General features: G+C 42.0%; 1 protein-coding gene and 1 long non-coding RNA gene across 6 annotated transcripts; one reads left to right on the forward strand and one right to left on the reverse strand.

Annotated features, from left to right (window-relative positions):
• Nucleotides 1-4,624: 4,624 nt before the first annotated feature.
• Nucleotides 4,625-5,397, reverse strand: LOC141652294 (uncharacterized). Its single transcript, XR_012547113.1, has 3 exons — nt 5,330-5,397; nt 5,043-5,231; nt 4,625-4,690 (listed from the first exon to the last, which is right to left on the reverse strand). It is a non-coding gene; the product is annotated as an uncharacterized LOC141652294 (long non-coding RNA).
• A 14,245-nt stretch (nt 5,398-19,642) lies between these two features.
• LOC141653576 (exosome complex component RRP45B-like) lies at nt 19,643-24,476 on the forward strand. Of its 5 annotated transcripts, none has more exons than XR_012547460.1 (9): nt 19,643-19,741; nt 20,317-20,469; nt 20,935-21,144; nt 21,862-21,957; nt 22,061-22,175; nt 22,765-22,845; nt 22,944-23,132; nt 23,485-23,613; nt 24,455-24,476. XR_012547460.1 is itself a non-coding variant. In XM_074461396.1 (9 exons), exons 3-9 carry the CDS (start codon nt 20,333-20,335, stop codon nt 23,560-23,562), a joined length of 906 nt encoding a protein of 301 aa, XP_074317497.1. In that variant the 5' UTR covers nt 19,654-19,741; nt 19,827-19,888; nt 20,317-20,332; the 3' UTR covers nt 23,563-23,808. The 5 variants fall into 5 exon arrangements, 4 of the variants coding, with proteins under 4 accessions (XP_074317495.1, XP_074317497.1, XP_074317498.1 ...); XM_074461396.1 differs by lacking the exon at nt 24,455-24,476 and adding an exon at nt 19,827-19,888 and having other exon boundaries at nt 19,654-19,741; nt 23,485-23,808; XM_074461397.1 differs by lacking the exon at nt 24,455-24,476 and adding an exon at nt 19,834-19,888 and having other exon boundaries at nt 19,656-19,741; nt 23,485-23,808.
• The last annotated feature ends 1,135 nt before the right edge of the window (nt 24,477-25,611 follow it).

Raw genomic sequence — 25,611 nt, forward strand, 5'->3', positions numbered from 1 at the left:
ATATTTTTTCCCTAAATAGCATAGATGAAGTCAATAACATGACGACTTGTAGAAATAATGAGCAGGGTAGATCAAAAATACTACTCGGAGGTAATCAAACAAAATTACAATCATGAAATACTTTAAAGAGAAACAAATAAATCAAAAACCTTAATGTTATACTTCATCTGAGGTGCATTCGGTTGCAGTAGTATATATCTCGAATATAATCACTCATTAAAAACTAAATGTATGATCCATATAAATAAGTTCAATCTTGAGAATTTTATACTAAATTCTAATTGCAATTACGTTATCTAACCAAATTGAAGCTCGCAATAAATTTATTAGGTCTGGAAGAACAATGATAGATACATGTATCATGGCCAATTAATTTAGGCTTAGGATAGTAGTATAAACTACTATAATAACTAAAGAATTTGGACCCTATGTACAAAAAAAACTAAGAAAATACTTACCAACGGAGCCACTGAAAATATCTGGTTTATTGTTCAAACCATTATGCTGGTAAAAAACTGTCCCTTTGCGATTGCTAGATCGTCCATAACTATAACTGTAAAACAACAGAAGACATGTGAGCCTTTCTTATGTCCCTTTGAATATCATCTTTCAGAGTTGCAGGTCCTCTTTTGCTTGTTTGTTATCAAGTCTCAAAGTAACTATGATTACTAGATTACGTTAAATGTCAACGTCAAATCATTTAACTGGTTTCAATTTTTTTATTCAAAAATAACACCCATGTGAAAAACAGTTCTTGACCAGTTTTCACTAGGGTCATTTCGATCATTTGAAATCAATCAGCCTTCTTTTTGTTCTCGTAACACAACCCTCTTTACCTTTTGTGGGATCCCCTGAGGCGTGCTGGGACAATGTAATGTTGGTTGTTGAGTATGTTCTTGTTTTTTGATGCTAATTGATTATCTAACATGTTGTTTTGGTTGAATCTAGATATCTTCCGGACATAGTTGACATGGCTGGTCAGCAACAGAGATCCTCAGGATGTGAATGCTAGTTCGGATATGTGGCCCTGGATATTGCTGAGGCTGGAAACCGACTTCTATCCACCATGACTCTTCTCTTTGATATTGCGACTTTGTGTACATTGCTCAAGTAGAGAGTGCTTCTGTTTAATTCATTTTATCCTTCACATTCACATACGTATTTTTAGATAATTTTATCCTGAAGTGACTCAATCATATTCAGTGGCGAAGCTAGAACTTTTTAAATCTTTATTGGGGATGGAGCCGTGAAGGGCTAATTTATTGATTACTTGACATTATTTAATGGAAGTTTAGGCTTTTAGCCAATTACATGTTTATGTTATTCTTGGCCTAAAATACAATTCTTTTGGCAACAATTTTCAATATGGATTTGGAGGGCATATGTGCAAATCATATGTTCCACTATTATGTTTTATCTTGTGTCCTACAAACTCTCTTAATGACATGTCACCCTTAATCAAGGAAAAGATTACTTAAATTATACTCCCTCTAATTCGCTATATTCTTCTCTATTTCTTAAAACGAATTATTTAGGTTTTATTCCCTTTCTATTTTTGGTAACTTTTACTCTTATTTTATTCATCCCTCTCTCCTATCATCAAACCACCCAACTCTTTTAATCCTATTTTATTCTTTACTTTAATGTTTGTGACCCACAATTCATTATTTAACTCTTAATTATTCATCACTCTCTCCTATCCCCAAACCCCATCCAACTCTTTTACTCTTATTTTATTCATTTTCTTAATACTCGTGCCCATAAACAATGGGAAGAAAATAGTGGATAGGAGGGAGTATTAATTGGGTGATATGTCTAAAGTAAAGATTGTGGGACATAAAATGGAACATGAAAATGGGATAGAGAAAATCCGAACTTAGTGATAGTGCCATTTTATGTCGTGTCAATTAGGTGTTCTTAATCAAATAAAGTAGTCATGCGGAGTAGTTTAGGATGAAATAAAGCAAGTTTCGAGTTAAGTATGGAGTGGGCTTCTTAATTGTTTTACTTGTTGGTTTAATGTTTTTTTGTGGTTGATTCATGCGGTACGTAATGGTGGTGGAATCAAGCCAAGCCGGGTCAAACCACGGCCCCTCAAGCTAAGCCAAGAGAGGAAGTGAACCACAACCTAGGAGAACCTCAAAATATGAAGGATAGAAGAAAGGAAGGCAAAAATCAAAGCTCAGCAATCAGACCTCCACCGCAGGCTGCTGCCACCACCGGAGCCTGCGGACCCTGTAGCTGCCACATCTTTTAAATCCCGTCTTATGTGTTGTTTGGAGGCCCAACTCCGTGTTTAACCTAGGGAGAAGTGCAGCACTATATAAGCCTCACACTTTTGAGGACTCATTCATCTCATGCTTTTACTTTTTTTTTTTTTTTTTTTGCCAAGTGGAAAACTAGTATCTTACAAAGCAAAGGCAGCAGCAGCTAGTCTGTGCACCTTTTTATTAAAAACACGGAATAAACGAAATTGAAAAACAATGAAACTTCTGGCAATCACTCATTATAGAAAAATGAAATGTCCACCGCGTTAGTTCCAAAAAAACCTTTTGCCTCGGCTTGTATAGGAGATCCAGCCCAAATTCTCTCTGAATGTTCGAAAATGACTTGTCCAGTTTGATCTTTTATAATCCACCCGATCGCTGCTTCGCATGACTTGCGTCATCCTGCATCAACATAACCTCGCAAAAGAGCACAATGTTGTCCGTTACCAATAACAAAGATTGGATATCCCTCCATAACTAACCGTCTTTGATGCAACATGTTGTCATCATCATTTATTGACGTCCTTCCACCTTTGTTTTTTTTCATTCGTCATTTCCCAAGCTTGAGTTGCGCTCTGAACTCCTTGGTGATGCAATGCCATCAATGACATGCAATTTGGACTTACATTTTTAAAAATCATATTATTTCTCGTAGTCCAAATTACAGCCAAAATGCTCAAGAAAGTGATCGTTCCAGTTTGATTATCCTCATTGTTGCAGATGAAGTTTAACCAGTTAACCATTCAAACTTGAATAGAGACACTCCTCTCCATTGAACTACGAATACCAAGAGAAGATCATAACCACAAACGCTCAGCAAAACCACAATCACGAAAAAGGTGTTCTAGAGTTTCGAGCGAATCACTTTCGTGGCATAACGCACATGGTCCTGCCCAAGGCAAATCTCTTTTACCCATTTCTTCGCTCGTAGGAAGTATTGAAGTCAAAATTTTCCATACCAGTATTTTCCAACTTGCTGGACCGGTAAATTCCATAGTCGTTTTCTAATAAAAGACTCACACTGGGCCTGAATCCTTAAATTTATCTCTGGCATTTCTTTTAGTAGCATACCACTCGGTATGTGCTAGTTTATACGCACTTTTTACATCAAAAGATCCAACATATTTATCTTCAGTATATCTTATCATGTCTTTCACCCCTAATTTTGGAAACCCAATAATCATCAAATAAGGTCATTAGAAGTTCAACGTTCCAACCACCTTCATGATCAAGTAGATCCTTTACCCTCATAGCCTGGACATTATCTTCTGTTAAAACGTCGCAATTCATACGTGGTACTAGAATATCTCCTTGCACCCATTTATTGTTCCAAATAGTTAACTCCGGCTTGATACCAATTCTCCATACCATGCCTTTAGAAACCAACTCAAAACCCCATATAATACCTCTCCAACCCCAGGACACATTAGTAGCACATGTTCTTTACAAGTCCTGAAAATTTTCAATTGTACATCCATATTTTCAATTTTCAATTTTACTCTTAATCTTGTAGTAATTAAACTTTAATATTTCCATTTTAATTCCAATCTTTCTACAAAAACTTGGGTTGTAAGATGACTATGGTTAGCTAAGTTCTTATTTCTTGGTGTGATTCCTCCAAAGTTTTCAACTTTGGTGTTTGTAAGACTCTTTAATCCTTTCTTGTTTATCAATTACTCTTTCCTTGTGTTTATATCATATGTTAAGTGAATGAATGTATGGATTAGCTACCTTTGCGTGTTGTTTACTTAATTAGTGCAAATTTTAGAGAAGTGGGTTCATTTGTCTAAGATTGTTGAAACAAACTTGTTGTGTGTTAAATTTGGTTAAAGGATACATAATAAGTCGGGGAAGTGGTGATTGACCCCCATAACTTTGTGCAATTGTGAAATTAACCCCCACAACTTTCAATTGGAGTAATTTGGCCCCATAACTTACATAATAAGTGAAATTAAACCCCTTTATCAAAATCTCACGAGAAATTCAATTTATCATATAAAAAAAAAAGTAAAAATGGTTATGTTTTTATGAAAAATACAAAATAAAAGTTTAAAAAAATAAAATAAAAAATAGCATAAATTAGATAGAAAAAAAATTAAAAATACTTTACAAAAATCAAACAATTTATTATTTTTATATAAAGTACAAATTTTTCAACTATTTTTTACAATTTTTGTAAAAAAATTTCAATTTTGCCTTGGCAAAGCAACTCTAATTTTAATGCTAGTGGGCAATAAAATGGACATCTGTGCAATAACAAAATAAGCAAAATAGCTATTGCATCAGCCTTTACCACCGTATTCGGATGATTTGTTTTTTTTGGGACATCTCGCTTCTGTCGTCTCATTAGTTTTCGTCTGTGATGCAGGAGCAGGATGGCGCTTGATCTTGCGAAGATTTCTTTCTACTTCATATGATTCCACCTAACAGATTCATATATCCACAATATTTGTAAATTTATATCAGCATTGTTCAGAAACGAGGGAAAATGACACAACCACAACTACTTGTGTAAGAAGGCTTTACATACGCATTATTGCAACATGGCATTTACCCAATACTCTATAAATGGTATTCCTTGTCTCAAGAGTAAGGTTTATGCAGTTTCACAATACTATTCACACTTCGCTTTATTTCTTTTACACCAACTTTTTAACATTTTTGTCCTCATGAAAACATTGACATTCCCCAGAAATGTCGAATCAATTATGTAACATTTTTAAGATCACCTGCAAATTGCAAGACAAATGTGTAGCATCTGATATTGATTCTTACCGCTTTGTTGATTCTACTTGTAAAATCACCAGCTTTGACAGAGGCAATCCGTAAGCATTGCATAACAACACTATGCATAATACCAACTCCTCCACCCTTTTGAATGGCGCAGATATCTCCATTTGTATTTAAGGTTACAATCATTCTTCCTTTCATTACCGCCTCCTCATAGAAGGAAGGATCTATGACCTACATCAATTACATTGCATGTAAACTTCATTCAAACTGACGAGGGTGCTTAAAGGTCCTCAACTAGCAAGAATATAATTTATGTGCTTGGTACTTACCACAATGTTGTCAGCAGTGAAAAACGCAAATGTCACAGCAATCGGGAAATGGTGAATTATCAGTGGAATATCCCTCCATAACTAACCGTCTTTGATGCAACATATTGTCATCATCATTTATTGACGTCCTTCCACCTTTGTTTTTTTTCATTCGTCATTTCCCAAGCTTGAGTTGCGCTCTGAACTCCTTGGTGATGCAATGCCATCAATGACATGCAATTTGGACTTACATTTTTAAAAATCATATTATTTCTCGCAGTCCAAATTACAGCCAAAATGCTCAAGAAAGTGATCGTTCCAGTTTGATTATCCTCATTGTTGCAGATGAAGTTTAACCAGTTAACCATTCAAACTTGAATAGAGACACTCCTCCCCATTGAACTACGAATACCAAGAGAAGATCATAACCACAAACGCTCAGCAAAACCACAATCACGAAAAAGGTGTTCTAGAGTTTCGAGCGAATCACTTTCGTGGCATAACGCACATGGTCCTGCCCAAGGCAAATCTCTTTTACCCATTTCTTCGCTCGTAGGAAGTATTGAAGTCAAAATTTTCCATACCAGTATTTTCCAACTTGCTGGACCGGTAAATTCCATAGTCGTTTTCTAATAAAAGACTCACACTGGGCCTGAATCCTTAAATTTATCTCTGGCATTTCTTTTAGTAGCATACCACTCGGTATGTGCTAGTTTATACGCACTTTTTACATCAAAAGTGTTCCGGGTGTAATTTCGGAGCAGGATTATGACCACTTAAGCTTGTAGAATGACATCGTTTTGCTTGTCTCTTCCTTTCGCTCTCTCCTGTAAAGATGAACAAACTGAGGGCTCGGCTTGGTACCGAGCGTACTCACTCCGACGCTCAAGTCAGTAAACTTAAAGAGATAAGTTGTGTGTTAACTTGGCAAAGTATATTGTAGAGAGATAAGGGAGTTTATACCAGATTATTAGATGTTTTTCGGATAGTTTTTAGGATAGTTTTCTCAATGAGAGAAGTGGAGTATTTATAGACTTTCACCTTTTGTCACGTAGTGGCCAAGTGGCTAGCAGGTGGAAAGACTATCTTACCCTCGGCCGAGGGACCCATGCCGGGCCGGCAGGCCTGGTTGACTCCATGCCGAGGGGACTGGATGTGAGTACGCGGATATGCTTCTCGGCCGGCTAGTTGCCGAGACCGAGACCCAAGTGACAGGCCGACAGGCTTCGTCGGTTAGGCTGTTAATACGTTGACTTGCTGTCTTTTATCTTTGACCTTGCTCAATGTGTTGACTCGGTCAGCGGGTGCAGAATATGCCCCATCAATTTGCCCCCAGCGTAGTCTATGCCGTGGTATGGACCTTCGATGAGTGTTGAGCGTATTCTGCGCATGTCGATCTTCTGCCTCGGCTTGGTTCTGTTCAGGCCGTACCGTATCCCCCCTCCACATGGTTGTGTAATGGACATCCGATGTGGAAGAGAAAATGGCGCTGGCCGAGACCAAGGTTGAGAGTGCCGTTTGCTTTTGGTTGCCCCCGGCCGGTGCTGCCAAGCTTGGTTGATCAGCTGGCCGTTAGCAAGTAGATACCAAGGAGCGTGTTGAAGAAGATTCATCACTGTATGTCGATTAACCTTCCGTGGCTGTATGCTTGACACGTGGCCTGGTGCTGATTGGTGGACGCTTCATGGGCTTTGCTCTGATTGGTCCACTGAATGGGCTTTTCTCTATAAATAGAGCAGTTAGCCCCTCATTTTGGCCATCAAACTTCATTTTCTCAAAAAAATTTCCTCTCTCTAGTTTTTTTTCGAAGAAACTTCTCTCTAGTTTTCGAAGCGTTACTCGGCGTAACACTTCCTTTCAAGGTAAACAAACAAATTCTTCCCCAACTCTTTACTTGTTAATTAATTGTTGTCGCCATGTCTGCTGCTGATGCTCTTCCTAGTACCTCTACTCCGGGGGCGAACCGCCGCATCCTGATGAACAGGAGCCACTGGTTGTCACCCCGATAGGGTTCGGAGGGCGCTTGTCGCCTTCTCCTGAAATTGATGAGAAATTTTTGGAGGGTATTGATGATGATGATAAGGAAAGGACCCATTCTGACGTAGAGAGGCCGCATTTCTTGTGGCACGGCGATGCCTGCTCGATCAATCCTGATCGTGTTTGGACGAACAAGTTTGCTAGTTGTTCCGGGCCTGATCTTTTTGAAGATCATTACTCCTTCGGCAGGGGGTATAGAATTGCTATCCCTGAGGGTGATCAGGTGGTCTGTTGCCCTCCCGAAGGCTGTATCGGCGTGTACATCAGACATCTGGAGTATGGGCTCCGATTTCCTCTTAATGAACACGTCGTGGCCATAATCAAAGCCATGAATGTCGCCGTGGCACAACTGCATCCGTTGGCCATTAGGACTATTATTGGCTTTGTATGGTTATGTCTTTTCAAAGGGGAGGCCCCAACGGTGAACCTCTTCCGCCGGCTCCACCATCTTCGGCAGACTACCCTAGGCGGCTCGGGGTGGTACAAAGATCTGACCGAGCCGGGTTACGTCACCGTTTCCAAGCTGACATCTTGTAAGGACTGGAAGGGGCGGTGGGTATATGTTGAGGTTCCGGAGGACTATCCACTGCCCCGGTCCTTCCAGCGCCGCGTCAATTTGCGGTGTGAGAGTCAGGGGGAGCATGATAGATATGTCTCCCGGAATAAGCTTAAGATGGACGCCAAGAAGATCTATCTTAAGGAGGACGAAGAGCGGGCAATGAGCCTGTTCGAGGCTGAGAAGGATGGCACGCCGAAGGGATGGATGCCCCCGACGCAGATCGTCCTTCAAGACGAGCCGCTTTGCCACGTCGGCCTCATACCGGCCCTCGGCCAAGGTGAGTGGGGTCGGTGTGAGGCCCACCTTTGCTTTTTATGCTTCTGTATTTGCCCCGGTTTACTTCTTTTACTTAACTGTTGACTTTGTTTCTTGCAGATCGATTTGGCCGGGATCTCTCCGTCTCTATTCTAAACAAGTTGGGACTCGACCAGGACGGGAGAGTTGTTGAGCTGCATCCTAAGGCCGCGCCACGTGATCGCAGACCGGCCCCTCACGAACTTATGGAGCAGGCGATGAAGGCAATGGATGTGGCAGCGGCTCAGCGGAGATTGGCGGTAACGTGCGCGCCGGGAGACCAAAAACAACGTCTGCGGCGGCTACGACGCCAACTCCCACTCAATCTTCAATCCCCGCAGTCCAAAAGGAGCAGGTGGTCGTCAATGTTGAAGAGGACGTCACCGTTCTGGAGTGTCCTCCTCCTTCAAATAAGAGGAAGGAAACAACGCCTACTGCTGCTGTTACCGAGGTAGGGAAAGAGAAGGGGTCAGCCGACCGTCTGTCCAAGAAGGCCAGGACTGGTACGGATCTAACCCATGGCTCGGATTTAGCAGGTTCTTTAGGCATTCCTGATGACAGGCTCTCTGACATGTCAATGAATGTTGACATGGATGCTTTGTCTGGGTTTTTTGTAGATCAGCCATCGCCGGCTGTCGTTCTCACTGAACGGCAATTGGAGAAGCAGCCTGTGCAGATGGGCGATCAAAATGTCACCGTCGACTCCTCATCCCAGAAGGTTTCCCCCGCTCAGCTTAGGGCGGAAGGCATAAGGTTGTCCAAGAGGCTGGTGAAGTGGACTGAACTAGCCGGCGCTCATATTATCGAGCAAGAGAAGGTCATGGCTCAAGCTGCCCCTGCGCTTGAACGGCTTAGGCTCGAGCTTGCCGCTGCTAAGAAGGAGGCCGAGAGGTCGAAGAAGGACTTCCAGGCCGCCATGAAGGACTTCCTCGCTGAGCGAAAGCTTAAGGAGGAAGCTGAGGAGCTGGTCCTGGCCGAGAGGGCCAAGATTGAGTCTGCGCTGTCTGACGTCGCCAAGCTGCGGGAGGAGAAAGACAAATTTGAGGGCGGCTATAAGGCCATGGTTGAGCAGAAGGAGAGATGGAAGTCCCTGCATTCGGCCGAGGCGAAGGAGCACAAGGGCACAAAGGCTATCCTTGCTCAGAGGGAGAAGGATATTAAGATGCTAAAGACCGTCATCATCCCTGACATGTGTGCCCGGTACCGGGACCAAGCTGAAGATGCTACCAGGGATGCAATTAAAGAGCTCCTTCCTGAAGGCTCCTTCCCGTGGAAAGATTTTGACCGGCTTCTGGATGAGAAGGCCGCTGCTAAGGAGGCCAAGGCCGCGGGCGAAGGCGGCGAAGGCCGCTCAGGAGGTTGCGGAGAAGGCGGCCCGGGATGCTAAGGTGAAGGAGGCCAGAGAGGAGGCTGAGAGGGCAAAGGCAAGTGAAGCTGTCAAGCTTTCCTCTGGGCCGCCCAGTTGGTGATCTTTGCGCTCTCTGCTGCCGGTGGCGGCGCAAAGCAACGAGCATAGGGAGACGGGCGGTCGTCACCAGATTCACCCGGCCCTTCTGACAGCTTCAGCTGTTCGGGGGCCAACTATTGAGCCTTTCCTCCCTCCCATCCTTTTGGCGCTTCAAGTTTTAATGTTTGTAACCTTTTGTTGTACCTTCTTTTTTGATAAACTTTGGTAGGTTGTGTTTAGGCTATCCCTTTGGGGACGGCCGTCGACTTTGTTTTGCCCCACCTGTAAACATTTTTAATAAAGTTTGTCTATTTGCCTTCGGCTTGGCCGAGGCTTTGATCTCATTCTCCATTAAGTTGTCTTCTTACGTTTTTAACATATTGAGCGCTTTTTCGTTTTACCTTCGGCTTGGCCGAGGCAGTTAGATTGCGTATCTCAACTGTACTTAAACGTTTTTAAACATGTTGGCATGTCGGTCGCTTCCTCCTCCACTCCCGGTCTTAGCCGAGGCGGTCAGATTTGCGCTTCCCAACTGCTGTTGTGAACATGTTAGCGTATCGGTCGTTTCCACGTCACTCCCGGCTTTGGCTGAGGCAATCGAGGTTACGGCTCGACAGCGTTCGTATCTATAGACATATTGATCGCTTCCTCTGCCACTCTCGGATTGGCCGGGGCAACTAGATTTGCGTTCTCAACTGTACTTATACGTTCTTAAGCATGTTGGTCGCTTTCGTGAGTATCAACTGCATTTGTAGTGACTGCCCGGCTGGCGTCTACTAAGCATGTTGGTCACTTTCGCGAGTATCAACTGCCATTATAGTGACTGCCCGGCTTTGGCCGCGGCGTCTACTAGTGACTGTCCGGCTTTGGCCGTGGCGTCTACCTTGGTACGACTACGGAGGGGACTCTTCATTTTGATGGAAAACTTGGATCACTCTTCATTAGATATAATCACGCGTTGTGGTGCCCACAACGGTCTCGGACACCTCCGCCGCTATATGAAGTATTTTCTAAGGTTGTCTGTGTTCCAGTGGCTCATTAGAGGCACTCCCTCCATGTCTGTCAGCCGGTATGTCCCCGGCCTCATTTCTTCAACCACCTTGTAGGGTCCTTCCCAGTTGGCCGTCATTTTACCATGGATGTTTCCTTTATTTGTTGCGGCCGACTTTCTTAGGACTAGATCTCCTACTCTTAAGTCCCTTTTGTGGACTCTACGGTTGTATGCTCTTCTCATTCGGTTTTGATATACCGCCAAGTTGAGTCGTGCCGTGTCTCGACTTTCTTCGACCAGGTCTAGGGAGGCTCTCAGGCCTTCCTCATTTTCGACTGGGTCAAAGATTTGCGTTCTGAATGTCGGCACCGCTGCTTCAATTGGCAGGACGGCTTCAGGCCCATAGACTAAGTGGAATGGACTGTACCCTGTTGCCTCCTTTTCCGTGGTTCGAAGTGACCACAGGACGCCGGGTAGTTCATCAGCCCATCTTCCTTTTAGATCTTCAACCTTCTTTTTCAACCCGTTCAGTATTGTTTTATTAGCTGCCTCCGCCTGCCCGTTGCTCTGAGGGTGGCAGACGGAGGAGTATCCGAATTTGATACCGAGCTCTTCCAGCCAATTCATCACCATGTCACTCCAAAACTCTCGGTCGTGGTCAAATACCATGACTTGGGGTAACCCAAAACAATTTATGATGTTCTCCCAAATCATCTTTCTTACGGCCGCCGTGGTCTTGGCAGGTACCGCGACAGCCTCGACCCATTTGGTGAAGTAGTCAACGGCGACGATCAGGTACTTCCTTCCTCTGGAGGCCGTCGGAAATGGTCCTAGTAAATACATCCCCCATTGTGCAAATGGTAGGGGACTAAGTACCGGTTGCATGTCTCGGGAAGGTGCATGTATTACCGGAGCATGCATCTGACAATTCTTGCACTTCTTGGTTTTGGCCCTGGAATCTTTCAGCATGGTAGGCCAGAAGTAGCCGGCTCGGAGAGTTTTGTGGGCTAGCGTTCTCGCCCCCATGTGATGTCCACAGATGCCTTCGTGAATCTCTGTCAGTATAAGCTCCGCGTCGGCTGGGCCGACACATTTCAAGAGTGGTCTTATTACGGACCTTCTGTATAATTCTCCTTCGAACACCAAGTACCTTGCGGCGATCCTTCTTATCTTCTGAGAGAGACTGCGGTCCTCCGGTAACTCTTTTGTTAGTTTGTATTTCATTATCGGAGTCATCCACGTCGTCTCGGCTTCGATGTCGCCCACCATACCAACGGTCTCAGTGATACTTTTAGCATTCCTGATATCCACCAGCACGGTTCGACTGATATTCTTGATGCTTGAACTGGCAAGTTTTGAGAGAGCGTCGGCTCGGTTGTTCTCAGACCTGGGGATGCACTGTATTTGGAAAGATTTCAATTTTGCGGTGTCATCTTTTACCCTTTCCAGGTACCTTACCATCCCATCGTCTCGAGCCTCATACTCTCCTCGGATTTGATTAGTTACTAAGAGCGAGTCTGTCTTCAACACAATGTGTTCCGCCCCGGCAGCTCTAGCTAACTCGACTCCAGTTATCACCGCCTCATATTCGGATTCGTTATTTGAGGCCGAGAAGGTAAACTTCAAGGCGTACTCAAACTCGTCTCCGTTAGGGCTGGTGATAAGGATGCCGGCTCCTGAGCTGTTCGCCGTGGAGGACCCGTCGGTATACACTTCCCATACGCCGGGATGTGATTCTTCTTGATATGTGCACTCAGCCAGAAAGTCTGCAAGTGCTTGCCCCTTTATCGAAGGTCTCGGCTTGTACTGAATGCCAAAGCCGGAGAGCTCCACCGCCCATTTGATAAGTCTGCCGGATTTTTCGAATTTTTCTAACGCTTTCTCCAATGGCTGGTCGGTTAAGACCGTCACGGGATGCGCGTCGAAGTAGGGTTTCAGTTTCCTTGCGGCAACGACGACGGCGAGGGCTGCTTTTTCGATTAGCGGGTAATTTCTTTCGGCGGCCAGCAGTGTATGGCTGATAAAGTAAATTGGGTGTTCTTTGCTTATTTTCTTCTCGACGATTACGGAGACCGACCGTAGCCGAGGTAAGCGCTAAGTATAGATATAGCGTCTCCCCGGCGTTGGCACCGGACAGGGTCGGAAGTGTTAGAAGGTGGGCTTTCAGCTGCTTGAAAGCCGTGCTCTGTTCCTCCCCCCAGCTAAAGTCTTTATTCCCTTTCAGCACTTTAAAGAAAGGAGTGCTCTTGTCGGCCGACCGAGAGATGAAGCGGGCGAGGGCCGCCATCCTTCCGGTCAGCATCATAACCTCTTTTCGATTTCTCGGCTCCGGCAGGTCTAGTATTGCTTGGACTTTCTCTGGATTGGCATCAATTCCCCTGGCGCTGACAAGCACGCCGAGGAACTTGCCGGCCCGGACACCGAAGTTGCATTTCATTGGGTTAAGCTTCATCTTATATTTCCTTAGTGAACAAAATGTCTCGCTCAAATCGGCCAAGTGCTCGCTGTCAGACTTGCTTTTTACAATAGCATCGTCGACGTAAGCCTCGATGTTTCGCCCTTTTTGATCTTGAAACACTTTGTCCACCAGCCTAGTGTAAGTTGCGCCAGCGTTCTTCAAACCGAACGGCATCATTTTATACATGTATGTGCCGTTAATGGTGATGAATGCGCACTTAGGCATGTCTTCTTCGGCCATAAACACCTGATGATACCCTGAGAAGGCGTCTAGCAGGCTTAGCATGGTGTAGCCTGCCGTTGCGTCAATTAAACTATCTATTCGAGCTAAGGGATAACAATCTTTAGGGAACTCTTTATTAAGATTGGTAAAATCAACACACATCCTCCACGCCCCTGACGATTTCCTCACCATTACAACATTGGCTAGCCACTCAGGGTAAGTACAAGGCATGATAAAGCCCGCCGCTAATAGTTTGTCTACTTCAGCTTTGATGGCCTCATCCTTCTCGGCCGAGGAGTTCCTCATCTTCTCGCTTTGACGGGCGAGCGGTGGAGAGTACGTTCAGCTTGTGAACGATCACCTCCCGACTCACGCCTGGCATCTCGGCGGCCGAGTATGCGAAGACATCTTTGTTCTTCCTCAGCAGGTCTAGGAGATCGGCTCGAATTTTGGCTCCGGCCGACACCGAGCGATTACGGTGCGCCCGGGTCAATTTCCACTTCCTCGGTCTCGGCTCCTTCGACCATGCCGATGTTGGTGTTCATCGGATCACCCTCCTGCTGTAAGGATGGGCTCTTCCCTTTCTCTGATTTCTTCGCCACTTTGAGGGATTGCATGTTGCACCCCCTGGCAGATACTTGGACATTGACTATTTCATCTCTTTCGTCCTTTTAGACGAGCTTTTGTGCTTCCCCCCGGTCCGAGACATACATCAATGTCAGGGCCCGGATGGACATCACTGCACCGGCCTCGCTCAGAGTGACTCGGCCTATGAGAACATTGTAGGCAGACGAACCATCAATAACCACGAACTCAGACAAAACATTTTTGGCCGCATCTGCTTGGTCGAACATCACCGGATCTGATTGACCCCTGGGTACAGGCCGGCCCCAGAGAAGTCTGTATAGCGGGTTAGCGCAGGGGCTCAAGTCTCCAATCTTCAGACCGAGATTAAGAAAGCACTCCCTGAACATGATATTCGTGTAGGCGCCTGTGTCAATCAGGCACCTTTTGACCAAGTGGTTGGCTATGTCTAGGTGGACTACGAGCGGGTCGCTGTGCGGGGCGACGACTCCTTCGTAGTCCTTCTTTCCGATGGTTATATCGGGGATTGTGGAAGCGGGGATCGCTGTTTTGGGCACAAAGTTGATGGCTTGGTATAGCTCATTCAGGTGTCGTTTGTGCCCATTAGCTGACCCACCGTTCTCGTTCCTCCCGATGACAACCTGGATCACTCCCATCCGCTGGAATACTGATTTTCTGTTCGCCCCGTCGGAGCTTGTTTCTGGGCCTCCAGCTACATACTTGCTGAGGGCCCCCTTTCGGATCGCTCTTGATGGCGTTCCTCGATGCCGAGTTGTCGGTCTTATGGCCGATCCGGCCGTGGTACTCGCAAAGCGGCTTGTGTCGCCATCCCTCCTCGCCTTGGGGGGCCTTGCCCATTTCTGCCCTTCGGTCTTGCTTAGGGTAAAGACCTCGGCTGGTGATTTGACCAGGGGGTGAGACTACTGTACCGCTTATGGGTGTATGGTCCCGAACTCCGCCCGGCGCCCGCCGAGTTCTGTTTCCTATTAAATCTCTCAGGCCGTGACCTATTCGCGTTACGGCGTCCTTCATCTACGTTGTCCCGGTGGCTCTTCCTCTCTGGGTGCCCAGCTTCACTGTGGCCTACCTAGGTCTTGTGATAGTCCTCCACCTTTACGGCTCGATCGGCCATCTTTACGGCGGTGTCGAGGTTGAGGTCCTCGCACTTGATCGCCTCGTTTTTGAACTCGCCTTTCGGGAGGCCTTTCATCGGTGCGAAGGCCGCGGTTCGGTGTTCGGATCACGGATCCGCTTGAACTTTTGCGTCGAATCTCTTCACGTAGCCGGAGAGACTCGTCCTCCCCCGTCGGATAGTGAGGAGATCGATGTTTCCACGGCCCTTCTCTTGTTGCAAGCATACTTGGGCTATGAAATTGTCCCTCGTGTCGGCATAACAAGATACCGAGCCATTAGGTAGCCCCTTGTACCAACTCGGGCCATCCCATGCGGGGGTCGTTGGGAAGACTCGGCACCATACCTCATCAAGGTTGCTCCCATACCGACATGTACGACTCGAAAGCCTCGGAATGGTCGGTTGGGTCGCTATCCCCTTTGTATGATAGGGGCGGCAGCTTCAGTTTAGTCGGCACAGAGACTTCGAGGACATAGGCACTGAGGGGCTGTCTGACCACGTGTCGAATGACACGCGGCGATCGGCTCCTCGCAACCTTAGTCCGGCTTCTCTCCCTCTGGCGGGAAGGGCTTCTTGTTGTCCGACTTTGGAGAGTCGGACTTCTTTCATTTCTTCGGGGGTGGCCTCGTTGTTTGCCGCGCGACGCTGTCCTCCCGCGAGTGGGGGAAGGACTTAGGTCTGCCACCGGCACCACGGCTCTGCGGCGTCCTAGCATGGCCAGCTCCTTGTATCGCTCCGGACAAGTTGTTCGGAGTCACTTTATGGGCCCTGGTCACCTGTGGGTGCGCTGCCGTCACCGTCGTCGTGACAGGGGTGACCGGCGTACTACCCATCAGTCCAGAAAGACTTCAATTTGGTGCATCGACCACATGTCCCATGTGTGACTTGGCCTGGTAGGCGCGGCGTTCGGCTCTTTTGGCATCCCGTACGCCGGTTCGATGACTCTGCCGGTGGGGGACTGCCCGATTTCAGAATTAGGGAACGTGTCATCCTGGAAGAATGCAGTTCCTTCACTCATAGTTTCTTGTTGCTTTGACATCTTCTTAGCTTGCTGAGTGGGTTTTGTTTTGTTTTTTTTTTTTTTTGTAAGGGAGGTGACTAGCTTTTAGTATCTAATCCCCACAGACGGCGCCAATTGTTCCGGGTGTAATTTCGGAGCAGGATTATGACCACTTAAGCTTGTAGAATGACGTCGTTTTGCTTGTCTCTTCCTTTCGCTCTCTCCTGTAAAGATGAACAAACTGAGGGCTCGGCTTGGTACCGAGCGTACTCACTCCGACGCTCAAGTCAGTAAACTTAAAGAGATAAGTTGTGTGTTAACTTGGCAAAGTATATTGTAGAGAGATAAGGGAGTTTATACCAGATTATTAGATGTTTTTCGGATAGTTTTTGGGATAGTTTTCTCAATGAGAGAAGTGGAGTATTTATAGACTTTCACCTTTTGTCACGTAGTGGCCAAGTGGCTAGAAGGTGGAAAGACTATCTTACCCTCGGCCGAGGGACCCATGCCGGGCCGGTAGGCCTGGTTGACTCCATGCCGAGGGGACTGGATGTGAGTACGCGGATATGCTTCTCGGCCGGCTAGTTGTCGAGACCGAGACCCAAGTGACAGGCCGACAGGCTTCGTCGGTTAGGCTGTTAATACGTTGACTTGCTGTCTTTTATCTTTGACCTTGCTCAATGTGTTGACTCGGTCAGCGGGTGCAGAATATGCCCCATCAAAAAGATCCAACATATTTATCTTCAGTATATCTTATCATGTCTTTCACCCCTAATTTTGGAAACCCAATAATCATCAAATAAGGTCATTAGAAGTTCAACGTTCCAACCACCTTCATGATCAAGTAGATCCTTTACCCTCATAGCCTGGACATTATCTTCTGTTAAAATGTCGCAATTCATACGTGGTACTAGAATATCTCCTTGCACCCATTTATTGTTCCAAATAGTTAACTCCGGCTTGATACCAATTCTCCATACCATGCCTTTAGAAACCAACTCAAAACCCCATATAATACCTCTCCAACCCCAGGACACATTAGTAGCACATGTTCTTTACAAGTCCTGAAAATTTTCATTTGTACATCCATATTTTCAATTTTCAATTTTACTCTTAATCTTGTAGTAATTAAACTTTAATATTTCCATTTTAATTCCAATCTTTCTACAAAAACTTGGGTTGTAAGATGACTATGGTTGCTAAGCTGATTCCTCCAAAGTTTTCAAAACTCTTTCCTTGTGTTTATATCATATGTTAAGTGAATGAATGTATGGATTAGCTACCTTTGCGTGTTGTTTACTTAATTAGTAAATTTTTGGTTCAAGGATTGTTGAAACAAACTTGTTGTGTGTTAAATTTGGTTAAAGGATACATAATGAAGTCGGGGAAGTGGTGATTGACCCCCATAACTTTGTGCAATTGTGAAATTAACCCCCACAACTTTCAATTGGAGTAATTTGGCCCCATAACTTACATAATAAGTGAAATTAAACCCCTTTATCAAAATCTCACGAGAAATTCAATTTATCATATAAAAAAAAAGTAAAAATGGTTATGTTTTTATGAAAAATACAAAATAAAAGTTTAAAAAAATAAAATAAAAAATAGCATAAATTAGATAGAAAAAAAATTAAAAATACTTTACAAAAATCAAACAATTTATTATTTTTATATAAAGTACAAATTTTTTAACTATTTTTTACAATTTTTGTAAAAATATTTCAATTGCAAAATATTTTTTCAACTTTTTTTTACATACGTATGTAATTCGGTATGTTTTTTGTTAAAAAAAAATAATTAACAATTTTATGTGAATTTTTTTTTGAAATGTTGAAAAATAGAAAAATTTGAATATTTTTTTTGCCCTTTTATTATATTTTTTGTCATGAAAATATTTTATTTCGACTTCTGATTTTAACACAACTACCTAACAAAATATTTTGCAATTGAAATTTTTTTACAAAAATTGTAAAAAAAAGTTGAAAAATCTGTACTTTATATAAAATAATAAATTGTTTGATTTTTGTAAAGTATTTTAATTTTTTTTATCTAATTGTGCTTTTTTTAATTTTTTTTTGTAAACTTTTATTTTGTATTTTTCATGAAAACATTAACCATTTTCACTTTTTTGATATGATAAATTGAATTTCTCGTGAGATTTTGATAAATGGGTTTAATTTCACGTATTATGTAAGTTATGGGGCCAAATCACTCTAATTGAAAGTTATGGGGGTTAATTTTACAATTGCTCAAAGTTATGGGGGTCAATCACTACTTCCCCCCGCATAATAAGTAGGAAAGTTTATGCCTTTTCTTATTTGTATGGGTCCATCTTATGAGAATTGATTTTAACCTACATATCTTGGTACAAATCTTCATGGTCATGTTTGGTCACCTCTCATGGTATTGAGTTGTTGGGTGAATTTGATGGATGCATATGAATGGATATATTTATGCGTGTTACAATTTTGATATGGTGGTAGCAGGTTGATAATATACGAAGAGTAAAAAGAGTCTAACTTACCCATTGTTGCTTACTAAAGAGAAATTACACCAAGTCCCTTCTCATATTGATTTCTTGCATCCTAAGTGTTTGTTGAATTGTCTCTTTAGCAAAGTTGTCATCTTTTAATCATTCCTCATTTTAGTTCTAAACCAAAGCTTCTTCCTTTATGTTTCCTAAATGTTGATCATTGTTAATATCCATTGTTTGTCACTAGTTTTAATCATTGAGACTTAATTATCTTTAGCACTTTAATTAATTGTTAAGTCAATAGTTTACAATTCAAGTCTTTAGTTTAAAAGTCTTTCTCTTGGGTTCGACCCTAGCTTGCCATTTTAGTACCTTGTTGTTAGAAGTTAGTAGAGTCTAGTTAGGTCTATAAATTATTTATTTGATAGGTTAATTAGTGGATTTACGACACCCTAGTCTTTTCCCATCACTTAGCCCAAGCTTAGCGTGTGTTACATGAGTGTGTGATGGATTATAGTATCGCTCAGTTAGCCATTTTACAAAATCTCACAAGATCCAAGTATTATAATGAGATTGGTACATAAGATAATCACAATAAGGTGGCTATTTAGGTTCATAGGTTCAATATATATTAACATATACGGTATATGAATCAATTGTTTTTGTAATTTTATACTTTGTCTCGCTTACTAAACTTTAGGTTACTATCATAAATATGGATCAACTACGTAACTCAACTCATGAGCACTTAAATCAACCAACAAACTAAGGGGGTGTTTGGTTGAGGGGTTTGGAATGGATAGGAACCAACAAACTAAAGTGTTTGGTTGGCTTGTTTTGGAATGGAGTTAGATTGGATGGATTCTAACTCCATTCCAATTTAATCTCATACCTAAGTTTCAAGTTTCCAACTCCATTCCCTTATAGTGTAAAAATAAACATACCAAACAAGTTTAGAGTGGTATGGGGATCTCAATCCATACCTCTATGGTATGAGATTCTAATCCATTCCATTCCACCATCTTGAACCAAACGACTCCTAAAGGGTTGTTCTAATTTCCTATCCGTATTAAAACTCAAATCAAGATTCAAATCAAGATTAAACGGAATGATGCACCCTTAAAAACCTTGTGTATTAAACCTTGGCGCCTCCCGCACATTTGCAGAAGTGAACTTGTACTTTTAACACCATAACAGTTCCACAGCTGCTCCAAACTCATTCTCTCATCTTTCTGGTATTTACTTCATCCATCTCCCTCTCTCTTAATTCACTGCATTATTCACTGATCATTAATCATTAATATATAATTCCTTTTCAAGAGCACAGTTGAATTGTGTGAGATTCTAGTTGAATTGTGTTATACTCAAATCAGTCTTATAAGGTAATTAATTAATTTCTGAAATCATTTTATTACTAGGTTAACAGATATATTTGTGTGAGATTCTAGTTGAATTGTGTTGGGTTTCACATTTTCTTATCAAAGATAGTAACTTTATATTTCAAAGTTGCCTCCCACCTTGTAATTTGCCCTTTTGATTAGGTTAACAATGGAGCACATTGCTCTGTCTTTTAGCCTATCTTACTCGGACTCGTTACCAAGTATTCGACACGGAGGCTGTCCAGGGGTCAACCTTGGCTACTTTTATGAAAATTTCCCATTTTTTGGCTTAAAACCAGGTGTTCAACCATCATATTCATGTCCGACTGTTGACGAGTCGGAGTAACATTGATTCTTGGCATGCCCAATTATTTCTTCCCGGAGTTGCCCACCATTGTTTATTACTACTAAATATGTTGTGATTTTTATAGTGTCAACTGTCAAGGGATGGAGCAAAGATTAGCTAATTGTTGGAGTATGACTCTGAATGAGAAGCACTTTATTGAGACAGCCTTGCTTTCGGATCTTCGGGTAGATGGCCGTCAGCCCTTTGATTATCGTCGCTTAACTATCAAGTTTGGCCGGTAAACTTCCTTGCTTTAGTTGTGGTTTTCATTTTCTCAAGTGGGTTGTTCAAGACAAGTTTTTTAGGCTTTTTTTATCCCTAACTGAGCTACTGGCTTGATTTGTACTTGGTTTAGTAATTATTCTAACTTATTGAATACCAGCCTATTTAGTTGGTTGTTCAAAGCGGAAGTAGGTAATGAGAATAAGCGAATATTTATAAATGCTCCAAAGTCCCATTTGCTCTTGATGATGGCTTGGCTGATTTGTTTTTGTTTGTTGACAACCACAACCGATATCTTACACAATATTTGACTCCCGATGCATATGACAGTGTAAAAAAGTTTGCGATCGTTATCAAATGAATAGTATAGAAACCACAGATGTTTCCCATGTAGTATTACTGGATAGTTTCTGATATGATGTATGTTATGTAATGCATTGCTAACTGGGAGATAAGTTTCTTGTACGTTGTTCATGTGCAGCGAAGATGGTTCATGTGAGGTGCAGCTTGGCCAAACTCATGTTATGGCCTTTGTTACTGCTGAACTTGTACAACCATACAAAGACAGGCCAAATGAAGGCTCACTTTCTGTTTTTACTGAGTTCTCTCCTATGGCTGATCCGTCATTTGAGGTTGGGCGTCCTGGAGAGTCAGCGGTGGAATTGGGCCGTATTATAGACCGTGGTCTGAGGTCTATCCTTCGCCTTTTCCTGCTATTCATATAATAACTTGTTATCTTTGAATCAGTGTCAGTGCTACAGTTTGCATTTCCTAGATGTCCATTTCTTGGTTTGTGTATAATTTATAGTCACCGAGGTTTTAGCGCCCATAGTAGAGCAACCCATGTTGCTGAACAATGTGAAGATGAACATGGGTAATACTAGCCATTCTTGTGGCCCGTCTACTGTTGGTCTAGCGTAAGATGTGTAATTGTCGCTAAGGCATATCATACCTGGATATAGGTAGAAGATGTTCTGTGGGTGGGAATTTCAGAGTCTGATAAATATTAAATTGTTCAGAATATGTGTTTACTGATTACTCCCGCTATTCCTATCATAGTTTGCTTTTGCTTCTGGATTTTTATTTTTTATGCAAACACATGCAACTGGTTAGGGAGTCGACTACTCATTCAGTCACTCTTCACTGTACATATGGCTAAAGGGAAACACAAACTGTTTGATGGGACATGCTATAATAGAATATGTAAATTCTTGGCGGGGGCATAATAAAGACATAATATAGAAGACGTAAATTAGTGGCTTGGACGGACTTAAATTGAATATGTTAACTATGTGATCGGACAATAGGAGTACATGCTATATTTAAGATGAGTCTTTGTATTGCTCTTTTCCTCACACTCTTAGTTTTGTGTGCTTTAGCATCTTGACATCGGAACACACTTTTGCAGGGAGAGCAGGGCCATTGATACGGAATCACTCTGCGTCCTTGCTGGAAAATTAGCGTGGTCTGTTCGTATTGACATTCATATACTAGATAATGGAGGGTATGCTATAATATTTTCCATTGTAAGATAGGTGTTTCAACCCTTGTATACTTGTGGCGCTAAGAACATGGATATGACAACCCATATATCTTCTTGGAAGCAGGAATCTAGTTGATGCATCAAACATTGCCGCTTTGGCCGCTCTAAAGACCTTCCGAAGGCCTGAATGTAGCTTGGCTGGAGAAGATGGGCAAGAAGTAACAGTACATCCACCTGAGGTGCGTTACCCCATTATTGCTACCACATTATGTCAAAAGGGACTTGTTTGTGTTCTCTAGAAGATCACAATTAGATGATTTATGGCTAGAGTAACCAAGTTGTAAGGATTAAGTTCCTGAAATATTAAGAGGTGTTCTCCATTTCAAACTACTAGCACTGTTAAAAATGGCAACAAGCTCTATTCCTTTGGCTTTGATAAGTATTTGACCAATACGCAATGTATTGATTTGACATTTTGGTTCAAGTCCTAGAGTGATAAGCGTCATTCTCCTGCTTGATTTGAGATGGAGGCTGGGAGAGAATCTATGTAGAGCACAAAAACATTATTATTTCAGTTGCTCGCACCGAGGTAAGAGGGTTGGGGGTCGAATGTACCAATACTGAAAATTGTTTTGCGTATCGTGAATGACCACTACTTCATTATACCAGAAATGCTGGCTTTTTAACGTAGCCATTTCTCATACTTGGTGGTTGTCCTTATTCTTAGATACACAATTCATATTTTGATTGATCTTTTCTTGATGAATCACCATGAAACACTGTAACTGTTACTTTGAACTGAGTATCTATTTTATTATGCTCCGGCAGGTGAAAGAGCCGCTTCCACTGATAATTCACCATTTCCCGATTGCTGTGACATTTGCGTTTTTCACTGCTGACAACATTGTGGTAAGTACCAAGCACATAAATTATATTCTTGCTAGTTGAGGACCTTTAAGCACCCTTGTCAGTTTGAATGAAGTTTACATGCAATGTAATTGATGTAGGTCATAGATCCTTCCTTCTATGAGGAGGCGGTAATGAAAGGAAGAATGACTGTAACCTTAAATACAAATGGAGATATCTGCGCCATTCAAAAGGGTGGAGGAGTTGGTATTATGCATAGTGTTGTTATGCAATGCTTACGGATTGCCTCTGTCAAAGCTGGTGATTTTACAAGTAGAATCAACAAAGCGGTAAGAATCAATATCAGATGCTACACATTTGTCTTGCAATTTGCAGGTGATCTTAAAAATGTTACATAATTGATTCGACATTTCTGGGGAATGTCAATGTTTTCATGAGGACAAAAATGTTAAAAAGTTGGTGTAAAAGAAATAAAGCGAAGTGTGAATAGTATTGTGAAACTGCATAAACCTTACTCTTGAGACAAGGAATACCATTTATAGAGTATTGGGTAAATGCCATGTTGCAATAATGCGTATGTAAAGCCTTCTTACACAAGTAGTTGTGGTTGTGTCATTTTCCCTCGTTTCTGAACAATGCTGATATAAATTTACAAATATTGTGGATATATGAATCTGTTAGGTGGAATCATATGAAGTAGAAAGAAATCTTCGCAAGATCAAGCGCCATCCTGCTGCTGCATCACAGGACAGAAACTAATGAGACGACAGAAGCGAGATGTCCCAGCAAAACAGTCATCCGAATACGGTGGTAAAGGCTGATGCAATAGCTATTTTGCTTATTTTGTTATTGCACAGATGTCCATTTTATTGCCCACTAGCATTAAAATTAGAGTTGCTTTGCCAAGGCAAAATTGAAATTTTTTTACAAAAATTGTAAAAAATAGTTGAAAAATTTGTACTTTATATAAAAATAATAAATTGTTTGATTTTTGTAAAGTATTTTTAATTTTTTTTCTATCTAATTTATGCTATTTTTTATTTTATTTTTTAAAACTTTTATTTTGTATTTTTCATAAAAACATAACCATTTTTACTTTTTTTTTTATATGATAAATTGAATTTTTCGTGAGATTTTGATAAAGGGGTTTAATTTCACTTATTATGTAAGTTATGGGGCCAAATTACTCCAATTGAAAGTTGTGGGGGTTAATTTCACAATTGCACAAAGTTATGGGGGTCAATCACCACTTCCCCGACTTATTATGTATCCTTTAACCAAATTTAACACACAACAAGTTTGTTTCAACAATCCTAGACAAATGAACCCACTTCTCTAAAATTTGCACTAATTAAGTAAACAACACGCAAAGGTAGCTAATCCATACATTCATTCACTTAACATATGATATAAACACAAGGAAAGAGTAATTGATAAACAAGAAAGGATTAAAGAGTCTTACAAACACCAAAGTTGAAAACTTTGGAGGAATCACACCAAGAAATAAGAACTTAGCTAACCATAGTCATCTTACAACCCAAGTTTTTGTAGAAAGATTGGAATTAAAATGGAAATATTAAAGTTTAATTACTACAAGATTAAGAGTAAAATTGAAAATTGAAAATATGGATGTACAATTGAAAATTTTCAGGACTTGTAAAGAACATGTGCTACTAATGTGTCCTGGGGTTGGAGAGGTATTATATGGGGTTTTGAGTTGGTTTCTAAAGGCATGGTATGGAGAATTGGTATCAAGTTTCGGAGTTAACTATTTGGAACAATAAATGGGTGCAAGGAGATATTCTAGTACCACGTATGAATTGCGACATTTTAACAGAAGATAATGTCCAGGCTATGAGGGTAAAGGATCTACTTGATCATGAAGGTGGTTGGAACGTTGAACTTCTAATGACCTTATTTGATGATTATTGGGTTTCCAAAATTAGGGGTGAAAGACATGATAAGATATCGAAGATAAATATGTTGGATCTTTTGATGTAAAAAGTGCGTATAAACTAGCACATACCGAGTGGTATGCTACTAAAAGAAATGTCAGAGATAAATTTAAGGATTCAGGCCCAGTGTGAGTCTTTTATTAGAAAACGACTATGGAATTTACCGGTCCAGCAAGTTGGAAAATCTTGGTATGGAAAATTTTACTTCAATACTTCCTACGAGCGAAGAAATGGGTAAAAGAGATTTGCCTTGGGCAGGACCATGTGCGTTATGCCACGAAAGTGATTCGCTCGAAACTCTAGAACACCTTTTTCGTGATTGTGGTTTTGCTGAGCGTTTGTGGTTATGATCTTCTCTTGGTATTCGTAGTTCAATGGGGAGGAGTGTCTCTATTCAAGTTTGAATGGTTAACTGGTTAAACTTCATTTGCAACAATGAGGATAATCAAACTGGAACGATCACTTTCTTGAGCATTTTGGCTGTAATTTGGACTACGAGAAATAATATGATTTTTAAAAATGTAAGTCCAAATTGCATGTCATTGATGGCATTGCATCACCAAGGAGTTCAGAGCGCAACTCAAGCTTGGGAAATGACGAATGAAAAAAAACAAAGGTGGAAGGACGTCAATAAATGATGATGACAACATGTTGCATCAAAGACGGTTAGTTATGGAGGGATATCCAATCTTTGTTATTGGTAACGGACAACATTGTGCTCTTTTGCGAGGTTATGTTGATGCAGGATGACGCAAGTCATGCGAAGCAGCGATCGGGTGGATTATAAAAGATCAAACTGGACAAGTCATTTTCGAACATTCGGAGAGAATTATACAAACCGAGGCAAAAAGGT

Source organism: Silene latifolia, chromosome 4 (assembly GCF_048544455.1).
Source record: "Silene latifolia isolate original U9 population chromosome 4, ASM4854445v1, whole genome shotgun sequence".
NCBI lineage: Eukaryota > Viridiplantae > Streptophyta > Magnoliopsida > Caryophyllales > Caryophyllaceae > Silene > Silene latifolia.

Bases quoted from the DNA above. Each gene is read 5' to 3' on its own strand.
- LOC141653576 (XM_074461394.1), top strand. From the start codon at position 20,333: ATGGAGCAAAGATTAGCTAATTGTTGGAGTATGACTCTGAATGAGAAG. The intron at 20,470-20,934 runs GTAAACTTCCTT...GTTCATGTGCAG, and splicing joins TTAACTATCAAGTTTGGCCG to CGAAGATGGTTCATGTGAGG. The intron at 21,958-22,060 runs GTATGCTATAAT...TCTTGGAAGCAG, and splicing joins CATATACTAGATAATGGAGG to GAATCTAGTTGATGCATCAA.